Consider the following 14,947-nt stretch of genomic DNA (forward strand, 5'->3'; position numbering starts at 1 on the left):
ATACCAAGATCAGCGTGCTGCCTCTTTTCCGGAAGGCCCGCCAAATTTGCTGCCAATCAGGCACTTAAGTGGACAGCAGTGGGCCGTCCATAGGATTTAGGACCCCGTCATCAAAAGTCCCGCCCTTGGAGAGCTGCCGGTAGCTGCAGCGCTAACATGGAGGCGGTGCCTGCTGCTGGAGTTGACCGTCCTGGAGGCCGAGGATTGTCACTGTAGCTAGGCCTCAGGTAGGTCCGGGTGGGAGGGGACACACAGGGTGGGGGTTGCAGGGGAGGTGGGTCGGCAGCAAGGGTGGTGGGGTCCACCTCTGCGTTCTCCCCCTTCCAGACACTAAGTGCCTTTTAACGAGGACCCCCCCCACCCAGTCACAGAGCCAGGAAGCAGCCAGCACGGGTTTTTCCTACTGTGCGCCCCGTGCTACGACAGGGCCATCAGCTGCACGGGTAATTGTTGCTGAGGTGGAAGGAGGCCCTTAATTGGGGGTTAATTGCCCACTTAAGGACCTCAATTGGCGGCACGGCGGGAAGGCCGTTCACAGGCCTTCCCGCCCTGGACTAAATTTTGACAGAGACGGTATGGTGGTGGGAACCGCCCGCCCACCACCATCCCACCCAATTTTATACTCTCCCTATCCCCAAACCCGCCACAGGGGAGAGCATAAAATTTCAGCCAATGGTTCTGCATTCTTTCTTAATGTGATGTGGTCGGCTGTTTTTAGTTTTTCCAATCCTTTGAATAATTTAGGGAATTGAGCCCTAAAATTCCTTAGGTGTTCCTCTATGCCTCTCAGCGCTTCAACTTTGCATATTAACTGTAAATCTATGCAAGCTGTTCTGCTTAATAGTAAGTAATTCTGATTCTTCATAATATGTATCTCAGGAATTTACTTTCCCCAGGGTAACCCTCAGAATCATTTTCAACTCTCCTATTACCTTCAGCTTGCTGCCTCCAGGTCCATCCAGTTTTTTGACTTTGATGCTTACTTTCTTCAGCCACGACTCTGTGTCTGCCAGTACTGAAACTACGGCTGCAGTATTCAGTTTCAACCTTGCCTGATAGCCTCCTACAAGAATCTCTGCCATCCAGGAATCTTCACTTACTCCGTGGATGTCTCCTAGAAATGGTAATTCAACACATTGTACATCCTGTACTTTGTTAATTTTCTTATTTTCGTTGGGTTTGCTTTTTATATTTTGCAGCCCTGGGACTTTGGTTCTGAACTAAGTCTTGGCAACTTGCAGCCAGACAAATCCTGCATGCAGAAAGGCCAGGAAATTGATCCCTAACATCAGACAACAGAGTTATGAGGCAAGACTGGAGAAACATTGCCTTCTCAGTACCAGAAGAAGGTGCCTGAGTGGAGGCTGTATAGACATAGAAGATAATAAACAGGATAGAAAAGCTACATCAAGAACAATACTTCAGATTAAGCTATGAGAATAAGACAAGACGCAGGAGTTTCAACCTGCGAAAGGTAAATTTTGCCAATAATGTTGGGAAATTCTGGTAGGAGTAACAGGATCATAGATTGCATAAACTTGGCTTGTATTTCCCTTGTCTTTAGAAGATCAAGGGGTGATCTAATCTAGGTGTGTAAAATGATACAAGGGCTCGCTAGAATCAGAAAGGGGGTTCATAATTAAAGTTCCTTTTAAGCTACACGGGTGTGTAGCAATCTGGAACATACTGTGCAATGCAACAAACAGGCATGCACGATCAATATTCCCTTTAAGATGGACGGCCGTACAGCAATCTTAAAGGGACCGCGCAAAGCAACAAAAAGGCCACACATGAGAAAGAAAAATTAGAGGAGATATTGGACATAATCTTAAAATTAGAGCTAGGCCATTTAGGACTACAATCAGGAAGCACTTTTTAAAACAAAGCTTTGTGGAAATCTGGAATTCTCTCTCCAAAAGGCCGTGGGGATCGATTGGAGCTTTCAAGGCAGAGATCGAAAGATTTTTGTCAGGTGAGGGTATCAGGGGATATGGAACCAAGCGGGTAAATGAGGTTAAGATACAGATCAGCCATGATCTAAATGAATGGCAGAACAGGCTTGAGGGCTGAATGACCTACTTCTGTCCCTGTTGTGGGAAAGAGTCAAGAAAATAACAGCCAGATGCTGTCATTGGAGACATGCATGGGTCTGAGATTCTGAGATTGAGGAGAGTGGAACAGTGGCGCATTCCAGAATGCTGCAGTCGGGATGGAACACAGATTGGTCAGGTTTTCAACCCTCACTGCCATCTAAATTGTACTCTAAGGAGAGGCTCAGCAATCCTTCTGCATTACGTCTGTTGTGCTACACCTTAAAGGGGTGTGTCTAAAACTGCTGTCTATCACCAGACAGAATACGATGCATATACTCATTTAATCATCGGGCAGATGTTAGGAGCAGTCAGAGAGACCAGACATGTTAGTGAACCTCCCAGTATTGTACATAGTTTCATATCTTCAAATAAAGAACCCAACCTCCTTGTGTGGTTGATGTGTTTGTGTTAAAGAAAGAGAAACACAACAACATCCATCTTCTAATTGAGCACTTTGAGGGTGGGGCTGGTTGGAAGAGATAGAGGTGGGGGGGTGGACTGATCTTCTCAAGCTGCCCTTGGAATTCTGCCCAGCACCATACCTGGCAGCTCTACACACGCACGGAATCATTGAATGCTACTACAACTAGTGTTTTTATTAAGCAAAATAAAATATAACCTGAAGCGATGGCAACATTTGAAATGACAGTTATTAGATTACAATTTGGAGCTCACACCCTGTAAATTGATGCATTACTTTCTACACCATCTGGAGTCACATGGGTTGAAATTGTGCTGAGCAGCAAGACGGCTAAAACTATTGACATGTTCCTATGAAAATCCTAGGTCCTCCATTTTAACAAAGTCCTTCAGTCACTAACAGGGTTCAATAGTTTAACACCTGAGATACAGTAATGGGCAGGCCAATTTCATACTAACATCAAGCAGTGCAACTTCAATCTTATGTCTTGCATGAAACAAATCCTAATTCAAACAAGTATTGTCATCTGATCAAGTGTCTGGTCAAATGATGACTTAATGCCATTCTATGTCGTTGAGGTACCTTGCACGCGAGTCTATTTTAAAGCAAACAATGAAAATGTTGCCAAGGAGTGAAAAGGTTTTGATTTGCTGTCCATCACAGATTAACATTCCTGTGAAGCACTTTGGACAGTTTTACTATGCTAAAGGTTTTATAAAAATGCAGGTTCTTGTTGAATGGGGTGGATGCCAAGGCTCGAGGTGGTCCTGCTGTAGACTGCACCAGCTAGCACCTGGAGTAGTCCATTCAGCCCTTCGAGCCTGTTCTGCCGCTCACTCAGATCATGGCTGTTTCACCAAGTCAGACTTCTGCCAGCTCTAAGCCAGAGCCACATCCCAGCGGCACGTTATAAAGGGAATTATAATTGTGATCAGACAATCAGCTCGTTGGATAACATGACAGTTCATTGATGGGCCCTTAGACAAGAGATGATGAAATATTATTAAGGGGTTCACATTTAGTTTCTTGTTCCTCAGAAGGATGCTGATTTACACGCGTATTAAAGTCGATGGGTGATAAAGAACATAAATTAAGATCGAGACGCTTTCTTTGAGCTCATCAAGGTGAGGTGATACTGCTGGAGAATGGGATAGTTTCCATTTTGGAAATGACAGTATCAAGGAGGTGAGGTACAAAATGAAGTAAAGCTCCCTCTACACAATCTCATCAACCACTCACGGTACAGGCACTGCACAGGTTAGATGCAGAGTAAAGCTCCTTCAACACTGCCCATCAATATGTCACTTTACCACCTCAGAGGGTCATTTCCAACTGCATGTAGTACATTTCCCCTTCCCTGTGGCTCTTTGTGTGATTGCCAATTTAGCACCAAATTAAGACAGTTTTGTGCAGCATCCCACTGCGGGCTGGATTGAGATTGTTCAAAATTCATTTTGTAGAATCATAGAATGATACAGCACAGAGGGAGGTAATTCGGCCCATCATACCTGTGCCAGCTCTTTGAAAGAGTTATTCACTTAGTTCCTGCCCTTTCCCCATAGACCTGCAAGTTTTTTCCCCTTCAAGTATTTGTCCAATTCCATTTTTGAAAGTTACTATTGAATCTGCTTCCACCACCCTTTCAGGCAGTGCATTCCAGTAGCTGCATTAAAAAAAATCTTCATCTCGTCTCTGATTCTTTTATCAATCACCTTAAATCTGTGTCCTCTGGTTACCAATCCTTCTACCAATGGAAGGAATTTCTCCTTATTTAGTCTATCAAAACCCTTCATAATTTTGAGCACCTCTATTATATCTCCGCTTCTTTGCCCGAAGGAGAACAATCCCAGCTTCTCTAGTCTCTTCAAGTAAATGAAGTCCCTCATTCCTTGTGTTGTATGATTGCCTTTAAGAGTGATGCCCCTTTAAGATCTTAGTATGCTAATGAGCTAAGTACCAGGACGTGGTCATGTGACTATGTGCCATTCTCACTCTGTAACACCAAGAGGCAGGTCCTGTAAATGATTAACTCTGCACTGTATAATACTAGTTAGCTGTTCAATAAAACTGTTTCAGATCTTCAACCAACTGAACTCTACCCATTTCATTTATGTTGCATCAGACAACATAAAAAGCATCCCATTACACTTTGTACCATTCTAGTAAATCTTCTCTTCACCCTCTCTAACAGCTTTACATCCCAGAATTGAACACAATACTCCACCTGAGACTAACCCGTGTTTTATAAAGGTTTAACAGAATTCCCTTGCTTTTGTACTGTCTGCCTGTTTATATATTCAACGATCCTGTAAGCTTTTTTAACAGTCTTCTCAACTTGTCCTGACACCACGAAAGGTTTTGTACATAAATCCCCAGGTCTCTCTGGTCCTGCTTTTCCATCAAAATTGTACCTTTAGCTTATATTGCCTTTCCTCATTCTTCTGATCAAAATGCATCACTTCACACTTCTCATGTGGAACCATAGTTAAATCAAATGTCAAGAAAACCCTATCTGCAAAATGATTGACCAACCAAGGACTTTAAGAATACAACTTCAGCTGGAAGACCACGGAATCTTCCAACCCCACTGATGGTGTATTTAATTTTTTATTTATTCTGGACTTTAATCCAACCAAAAAACCTACTTTCTACTTTGTAATCTATTTGTGCATGTGTGGTTTTCATGTGAATGTGTGCGTGAATGTGTAGCGTATTTTTTTATTATTTTAAAATCAGGTTTTGATTGTTAAGTATAATAAACTTACCTCTATCTTGTTTAAACTCAAAAAACATGTCTGATTGGTTCTCTCACAATAACATTAAAGGAAAAAGGTAAAATACTCACTGAGGTGGTAAACACAACAACTGTTCAAAAGGAATAAACCCTGTTGCGGTCAAAAAACAGGAAGGGCAAGAGGGGTAACTGTGACCCCCCCTCGTCACTTGGCCGTAAGACATATGTAGTACATTGATTAGCCGGGCAAGTTTCATATAGTACCCCTAATCCTTGCAGCAAACAGATAAAGGAGGCTTTCAGTCTAGTTTGGAGTTGAGCCAAATCCCAGAGGTAAAACAATCTGCAACTCGCAGACCCAAAAAACCCGTAATCAGTGATTTCATAAGTAGTAACATCACTGGGTTAGATGAAGGACTCAAAATGGCTGCTGGTTTGCTTTGGTGATATGATGGTATAGCTATTTTCTTGATACTTTTCTTGCAGATAATAACGTCTGCTGAGGTGTGGTCAATGGGTGAGGACAGTCCTTCAGTACCCTACCCAAGCATCCTGACATGGGCTCAGCTGGTATTCTTTGCAAATATGCAAACAGGAGTCACTAGATTGCTATCATGAGTGGAAATATTGGGTGGTTTGCCCTTCCCTAAGACTGAACGCAGCTGTAGTGCTGCCCCCCAAGTGAGATCAGCCAACTCAGCAGAGTCTGGGGTGAGACTTGTGGCCCCTGCTCTGCATCATTGTCTATGACACACAATTGTCAAAATGTCATTTTAAAGCGAGGAATGTGAATTTGGTCCATTTTGAACCACTTTCCAACTCTGTTAGGTCATTTACCTAGAAAAGCAAGGCGCCAGGTGAAGCATTTTTGGAATTATGTGTTTGTGGTACGAAACACCAATAATAAGGCACGTCTAATAGTCACATGTAGCAACTGCATCCTTGCAGGCAAGTTACATGTAACACATTGGTCCATACAGGTATGTCATATGTAACACATTGACCCATATAGTTAAGTCACATGTAATGTACTGACCATATAGACAAGATACGCATAGATAAGAAATACATGTAACACTTTGGACTATACAGGTAAGCAACATTGTGGGTAAAACCAGTACCATTTTCCACAAGTGCATTTCTTAAAGAGTCCAAGCACCATACACAATGAGGCTCTGGAATCAGATCCAGATCATTGCACTAGTTACAGATTCTAAGATATCTAGAGCTCATCAGAAAATAATGTTTTTGAATATACAAAAATATTTGGTATAAGAAGTTTGATTTGGTCTCAGTCTAAATGGGATTGGGGAGGTTCGAGGAAGTCAAGCAACATTCTCCCTAGAATCTGTGGCTATTCCTAGCGACAGTTAAAGCTAACAAATTTGAGGCGCCCCAGTTAGTAATTGGATCATTTCCTCTTTGAGGAAAACTTGGATTGCCAATGTCTGAAGAGACAGCTTCCAAACAGGTTGGGTTTTCTTTGGTGAATGCATTGTTTCTTCCCCCATCGGTGGAATGATTCTCAGTTGTCTGGTCCACATACAGCATCAGATGGCGCTGACTTTAACACAATAACTATGCACTAAGAGCAGTTTCCAAAACTGTTCTAAATGGAGAGTCTGTTTCAATCCCTATTCTGCAATCCCTTGATTCTATTTTGTTTCTTTGTGTTTTCTGATTTTGGTAATTCCATACACCTGGTGCAAATTCTTATCTATTTATCTTTGGTTCTGTGTTTTCCATATGTCCGCAGCAAATTAAAAAATAATTTTATTTGAATAAAAAGATAATAGTTCCTTTTTTTTCCCCTAATACTTGTCCTCAGAGTTTGAGCTCCAGGTTCGGTGTTCTCTCTGACCTCCGTTGGGTAACAGCTCCATTTCGAACTGATGGCACCCACTGCCCAGAATGTCTGGCTGCCCGCTTCGCCAGATCTCACGGATGATGCGCTCTCGCTCCTCCAGCAGTTGGGCGCGCTCCAGTTCCTCGGCAGATGTGAAGACATTCACATTGGAGCTGCTGTGGGTCTGGGTGTGGTTCGCCAGGGTCAAGTCCGTTGTCGTGGGCGGCATGCTGTCCACCTCATCCTCATCGTCTTCCTCCTCATCCTCCTCCTCACTACCTTCCTCGACCTTCCTCTTGACAGGGGCGGTGGCTCCTGCGCGAGCATGGCAGGATATTCGGATTACCAGCAGGCAGAGAGTCAGGATGAGGCCAAAGCACACCCCAGTGATGAAGTACAAGGCAGCCTTTTCTGGGTTTGCTGCAAAAAAGAAGCAGTGCACAAAGTTAGGCTCAATCTTCACTGGCAATCTCCCAACAGGGACACATGAATTCTGAAGAGCATTACATTGCAGTTTGCATGGGCTTTGAAATACCACAAGGGTTATATCAGTCTCCCATTGTAACTCTCAAGTAAATGGCTGCAATTGCCAGAGTTATGGTAGATCTATAAAACCCCTTATCTAATTGCAGGCTTTTTTTTCTTTAAAAGATAAATTGTTGTGCTTCAAGGTAATGACCCAAGGTAATGGCAGTATTGCACCTTCCCAGATCTGGTCACCAACTGCAAACTACTCTCGCCCAGGGCTCACTGCACCAGAGTGGCATCTCTATTACCCTTACCTAAGGAAGGACATACTTGCCATAGAGGGAGTCAAACAACAGTTCATCAGACTGATCCCTGGGATGGTGGGATTATCCTATGAGGAGACATTTAGGCTACTGGGCCTATATTCTCTGAAGTTAACAAGAATGAGAGATGATCTCATTGGGGCATACAAAATTCTTACAGTGCTCAACAGGGTAGATGCAGGAACGATATTTGCCCTGGCTGGGGGGGTCTAGAAACAGGGGACACAACCTCAGAATAAAAAGAAAGCCATTTAGGACTGAAATGAGGAGGAATTTCTTCACTCAGAGGCTGGTAAATGTTTGGAATTCTCTACCCCAGAGGGCTGTGGAAGTTCAGTCACTGACTATGTTGATATGCTGAATGGCAGAGCAGGCTCAATGGGCTGAATGGCCTACTCCTGCTTCTACTTCCTGTGTACCCAACAGCCTCTGTCACCTCTCTAAAAGCCAGTCCCATGCGAATGCTATATTATAGGCGGAATTGTGCTGCCAACTAATGCATAAAAAGAATCTGTGTCTAGGCCTTTGTACATGCATTCAGTTTTTTTAAAAAATGTTCTTGGGCGTCACTGGTAAGGCTGGCATTTATTGCTGTTTTGAGTTGCCTCTGGTGGTGGCGGGCCTTCTTTGTAGTGGTTTGATATAATTGAGTGGCTGGCTAGAACACATCAAGGATAGTTAAAAATCAACCATGTTGATGTGGGCCTGCAGTCGCATAGAGACCAGACATGTTTATACAATTTCCCCTCCAATTCACATACCATCCTGACTTGAGAAATACATCGTTGCTCCTTCATATATCGCTGCTCCGGTAGAATGGGTTATAACAAAAGAAATATTGGGAACTTGTCAGAAATGTACAACGATAATCATGGGGGATTTTAATCTACATATAGACTGGAAAAAATCAGATAGGCAAAGGTAGCCTAGATGAGGAGTTCATAAAATGTTTCAGGATAGTTTCTTAGAACAGCACGTTCTGGAGCCAACAAGAGAGCAGGCTATACTAGACCTGATATTGTGCAATGAAATAGGATTAATTAATGAGCTAATAGTGAAGGCGCCCCTAAGCAGCAGCGATCATAATATGATTGAATTTTACATTCAGTTTGAGGAAGAGCAGAGTGGGTCTAAGACTAATATTTTAAACTTAAATAAGGACAATAATGAGGGTACGAAAGCAGTGTTAGCTAAAGTGAGCTGGCAAAGTAGGTTAAGGGATAGGTCAATAGAGATGCAGTGGCAGATATTTAAGGGGATATTTCAGAATATACATAATAGATACATTTCAACCAGAAAGAAAAATTCCAAGGGGAGGACCCACCATCCGTGGTTCACTAAAAAAGTTATAGATAGTATCAAAATTTAAAAAAAACATATAGTTGCCCAAAGATAGCTGGCAGGTCAGAAGACTAGACAGAACATAAAAACAGTAAAGAATGATTAAAAGATTAATAATGAGGGAAAAATTAGAGTACAAGAGAAAGCTAGCTAGAAATTTTAAAAAAACAGATTGTAAGAGTTTCTATAGATATTTTAAAAAGAGTTAACAAAGTGAGTGTTGGTCCTATAGAAAGTGAGTCTGGGGAATTAATAATGGAAAATAAAGAGATGGCAGATGAACTGAACAGGTATTTTGCATCGGTCTTCACTATTGAGGATACAAGTGACATCCCAGAAATATCTGTAAATCAGGAAATGGAAGGGAGGGAGGAACTCAAGAAAATTACAATCACCAGGGAATTGAAGCAGCGGGCTGACAGGTCCTCGGGTCCTGATGGACTTCATCCTAGGGTCTTAAAAGAAGTGGCTAGTGAGATAGTTGATGTATTGGTTTTAATTTTCCAAAATTCCCTAGTTTTGGGGAAGGTTCCATTAGATGGGAAAATAGCGAATGTAACACCTTTATTCAAAAAGGGAGGGTGACAGAAAGCAGGAAACGACAGGCCAGTTAGCTTAAGATCTGTTGTAGGGAAAATGTTAGAAGTTATTATTAAAGATGTTATAGCAGGGCTCTTGGAAAAATTCAAGGTAATCAGGCAGAGTTAACATGGTTTTGTGAAAGTGAAATCATATTTAACCAATTTATTGGAGTTCTTTGATGGAATAACATGTGCTGTGGATAATGGGGTACCAGTGGATGTATTGTACTTAGATTTCCAGAAGGCATTTGATAAGGCGCCACATCAAAGATTATTGCAGAAAATAAAAGCTCATAGTGTAGGGGGTAACATTTTGAAGATTGGCTAGCTAAGAGGAAAGACAAAGTTGGCATAAATGAGTCATTTTCTGGTTGGCAAGATGTAATGAGTGGTGTGCACAGGGATCAGTGCTGGGGCCTCAACTTTTTACAACTTATATAAATGACGTGGATGAAGGGACCGAAGATAAGGTTGCTAAATTTGCTGTGACACAAAAGATAGGTAGGAAAGTAAGTGGTGAAGAGGACATAAGGAAGCTACAAAGGGATATAGATAGGGTAAGAGAGTGGGGAAAGATCTGGCAAATGGAGTATAATGCATTATGTAGAAAAATGTGAAATTGTCCATTTTGGCAGTAAGAATAAAAAAGAAGCATATTATCTAAATGGTGAGAGATTGCAGAGCTCTGAGATGCAGAAGGATCTGGGTGTTCTAGTGCATGAATCACAAAAGGTTAGTATACAGGTACAGCAAGTAATTAGGAAAGCTAATAGAATGTTATCGTTTATCGCGTGGGGAATTGAATACGAAAGTACGGAGGTTATGCTTCAGTTATCCAGGGCATTGGTGAGACCACACCTGGAGTATTATGTACAGTATTGGTCTCCTTATTTAAGGAAGGATGTAAATGCGTTGGAAGCAGTTCAGAGAAGGTTTATTAGACTGAGACCTGGAATGGGCAGGCTATATTATGAGGAAAGATTGGACAGGTTAGGCTTGTATCCACTGGTGTTTAGAAGAGTAAGAGGTGACTTGATTGAAACATATAAGATCCTGAGGGGTCTTGAAAGGGTGGCTGTTTCCTCTTGTGGGAGAATCTAGAACTAGGGGTCACTGTTTAAAAATAAGGGGTCGCCCATTTAAGACAGAGATGGGAATTTATTTCTCAGAGGGATATGGGTTATTTGGAACTCTCTTCCTCAAAAGGCACTGGAAGCAGAGTCTTTGAATATTTTTAAGACAGTGGTAGATTGATTCTTGATAAGCAAGAGGGTGAAAGGTTATCGGGGGTAGGTGGGAATGAGGAGTTGTGATTACAATCAGATCGAAGGTTCACTAGATTGCTCCCTGGGATGAGGGTGTTGTCCTATGATGACTGACTAAGTAAATTGGGCCTCTATTCTCTGGAGTTTAGAAGAATGAGAGGTGATCACATTGAAACATATAAGATTCTAAAAGGGCAGGATAGGGTAAACACAGAGATTATTTCCACGGGTCAGAGAATCTAATGCACAGGGCAGAGCCTCAGGATAAGGGGCCGATCATTTAGGACTGAGATGAGGAGAAATTACTTACTCAAAGGGTTGTGAATCTTTGGAATGCTCTACCCCAGAGGGTTGTGGCTGCTCCATCGTAGAATACATTTAAGGCTGGGATAGATAAATTTTTGGTCTCACAGGGAATCGAGGGGTATGGCGAGCGGGCGAGAAAATGGAGTTCAATCCTAAGATCAGCCATGATCGTTTTGAATGGCGGAGCAGACTCGATGGACCATATGGTCTACTCCTGCTCTTATTTCTTATGTTCTTGTGATCTTATTGAATGGCGGAGTGGGCTCGAGGGGCCGAGTGGCCTACTCCTGCTCCTAGTTCGTATGTTGTCACTGGGATAAAATCATAGAAATCATAGAAGGTTTAAGGCACAGAAAGAGGCCACTGGATCTCCCTCCCTAACAGCACTGTAGGAGTAAATTCACCACTCTGATTGCAGCAGATCAAGAAGGCTAACCACCATTTTCTCATGAGCCACTTAGGGATGGGCAATATATGTCACTCTTGCCAATGACACCCACATCCCACGGATGATTTTTTTAAAAAAGGCTTTTAATGACATAGGTGAGCTATTTGGGGTTTTGTGACAATCCACCAAATTCATGGCCAGTGCAACTGATACCAGCTTTTTATTTCCAGATTTAAAAAAATAAATAAATTCAAATTCTCAAACTGCCAGGGTGTGACTGAAACTCACATTTTCTGGATTGTTAGTCCAGGCCTCTAAATTTACTCGTTCACTATCATAACCGCTACAAGAGCATACTGCAATGAGGGACTGAATGCCTCAGTAGGCTAGAACATTAGCCTTTCATCTCTTCATCTCCTCTGTGGGAACAAGTTGAGAAATGCACTGGGCATGTTTTCATACTGTGCATCAACTTGTACATTCCCATTAGCATTGAACTGAAAATAGGCGGTGCTGGGGAATGGAAGACTTAACATGCCAATATTTTGCAGCTGCTCTCTGCATCAAGAAGTGCCACCAGGTTTGATGTGGATGAGGTGCAGGGTAACATGCCCTTTAAAGTACCTTGTATGTGAATTCTTCATTATGTTTCTAGGTAGTAAAGGGAATTACTGATACAGGAAGACACATTCCTCACTGCAGCAGTATTTGGATTAAATGGGCAGTAAATTCTTTTGGCAGTTTGACCGGAGTTCGTTAAACTACAACAATGATATTTCTATTCACCTTTAACAGCCTTTACAAGTAGGACTGCTAATTTACTGCTGAATTATGAGCCTTTTGTGTAATTTAGGCTGAAGCTTATTTGAAACTCAGCAGCATCAACTGAAACATGTTTCATCACAGATGCAACCGCTTCAATTCAAAGCTGTTTTCTTTCAGGTCCCTCCTGTGCTCCCCTCTGGGAGCTGGCTGTTCCCCACTCCCACTCTCTCCCCATTCGCCACGTGTGAGGGATTGGATTTCTGCAGAGGTGGGGAGGGAGGGGATTTTCTCCTGATTGTCCACAGACTTGACAGGAAGACCTATGGAAATTCTGAAGAACTGGGAGTAACTGCTATTTAATGGTGTGAATGGCAGCAAAGGGAAGGCCCCCTAAAGTCTACAGGCCTTTTCCACAGACTCCTGGGTGCCTTGGGAGACCCAGGAAATAGACCAAGACACAACCTTCATGGCTGAATTCTCAAGCCTGCCTCCATCCATCAAAAGCATATTGGGTGGGGTGGGGAAATAGCCTGGTGGAAGTGGGGGGTGGTGGGGAGGGGGAAATCCAAGCCTGAGAATTTCCTTGACCTGGGCTTGGGTTCGATGAGTAGCCAATACATCGAGGAAAACTGAGGTATGCTGACAGTCTCAGCAGTGGATATTGGACCCATTAAAAAAAAAGCTGCCATTTCAGTGGGCAAATCAACCATCTTTCGCGGTACAAAGTCTTTTGCAGCTGGTAATGCTGGCAGACATGAGTGACTGCCCATTGCCGCTTTCCATTCGCCCCCTGCTCTTGGGAGTACCAAAGATGCGCCACAGTGGCATCAGCAACTGGTATGGCTTGGAAGTCAGATAATCTCCCCAACTAAGCTCGCCCAGCTCTCCCCCCAACTCCAAGCCCAGATACTTCAGTGAGGTGAGAAGCAGGGGCTCTCGGCAGGCCTATTGCAGCCCCTACATTGAAGGAGATGGCTGATGGAGCCCATGTAGTTGAGGAGGCTGTGCAGAGAATCTGGATCTGGCATTTGTGCGGGTCTCTCACTCTCACCTCTGTGTCCAAAGGTTGGTGGGATTAAGTCCCACTCCAGAGACTTGAGAATATAATTCAGGCTGACTCTCCAGTGCTGCATGAGCTGTAAAATGCTTTGGAACATCCCGAGATCATGAAAGGTGCAATAAAAATGCAAATCTTTTTTGGTGTTGCCTCATCCAACATCGACAAACACTTGCGCAATTAAAAGTGGAGGACATCACATAGTGGTCTGGGATAGGAAACCTAACGGTTTCTTTTTCCTTGCTTAGCCCAGGTACAATCAGGCCAATCATAGTACTGACACTAATGGCTGAACTGATAGCAGCTGACTCAGCACATCTGGAGGCTTCCTGATCAACATAACATATTGTCAAAACACAATACGCACACTGACTTCCCACTGACTCATCAAGAGAGATTATGAAAATTTTATATAAGGTAGACAAAGAAAAGCTGCTCCCATTAGCTGATGGGACAACGACTAGGGGACACAGATTTAAGGTTTTGGGCAAGAGGTACAGGGGTGATGTGAAGAAGAACTTTTTACACGGTGAGTGGTAATGACCTGGAACTCACCGCTGTGAGGGTGGTGGAAGCGGAAATGATCAATGATTTCAAAAGGAAATTGGATGGGCACTTGAGGGAACTAAACTTTCAGGGCTACTGGGATAGAGTCGGGGAATGGGACTGACTGGGTTGCTCTACAGAGAGCTAGCATGGACTCAATGGGCCAAAAAGCCTTCTTCTGCGGTGTAATGACTTTATGACCATTTCACCAGCTTTAAGGGAATGAACAGTAGTGAAGGTAGAGCACAGTGACACAGCTCAATGGAAGTACATATGTGAGTATCTGCGTGTGTGTGTGTGTGTTTATTCTTCTGTCCTCATCACTTCCCCAAAAGCCTATGGGCTTGAGATTTAGCCAACAGTGTCATGTGACATTCAGGTACTGTTTCCTAGATGTACTAAGTAGTTGCAGGCTCTGGATACTTACATTTGATTTGCATGTAGGCTTGGATGCTATTCGTGATGAGAGTCATCTCTGCCTTTGGAATATCCATTCAGTTCATCAGTTGTTGGCAGACTCGCCAATGGGTTTGCTCCAGGAAACGTTTGGTCTGAAGATCTGAAAATGCAGAATACACTTTAATTACTTGTGGCTGTCAAGGTCTACTGCCCCATCAGGTAAATTGGGTAATCACTCCCTCCACTCGCATTCCAAGAATATGGAATGCTGGGCCATGGATTCTTGGGTGCTGGCAGTTCTCTTGGTACTGAATAGGGTTGCCAACTCAGGTTGGATGCATTCCTGGAGATTTTATCATTGACCTCCTGCCTCCAATCACCCTGCCCAATCAAGCAGCCTTTTTCCACATTTCC

The 14,947-nt window shown here is 43.1% G+C and overlaps 1 protein-coding gene across 6 annotated transcripts in view; it reads right to left on the bottom strand.

Annotated features, from left to right (window-relative positions):
* Positions 1-2,668: 2,668 nt before the first annotated feature.
* LOC137347082 (protein eva-1 homolog B-like) overlaps positions 2,669-14,947 on the bottom strand; it is an 89,545-nt gene continuing 77,266 nt past the window's right edge. For all 6 annotated transcript variants that reach the window (XM_068011140.1, XM_068011136.1, XM_068011138.1 and 3 more), the window contains 2 exons: positions 14,562-14,693; positions 2,669-7,514 (listed from right to left, as the gene is read on the bottom strand). In XM_068011140.1, the coding sequence (XP_067867241.1) occupies positions 7,060-7,514; positions 14,562-14,628 (522 nt within the window). In that variant the 5' untranslated portion in view covers positions 14,629-14,693 and the 3' untranslated portion in view covers positions 2,669-7,059. The remainder of the gene's footprint in view (positions 7,515-14,561; positions 14,694-14,947) is intronic.

This window comes from Heterodontus francisci, chromosome 31 (assembly GCF_036365525.1).
Source record: "Heterodontus francisci isolate sHetFra1 chromosome 31, sHetFra1.hap1, whole genome shotgun sequence".
NCBI lineage: Eukaryota > Metazoa > Chordata > Chondrichthyes > Heterodontiformes > Heterodontidae > Heterodontus > Heterodontus francisci.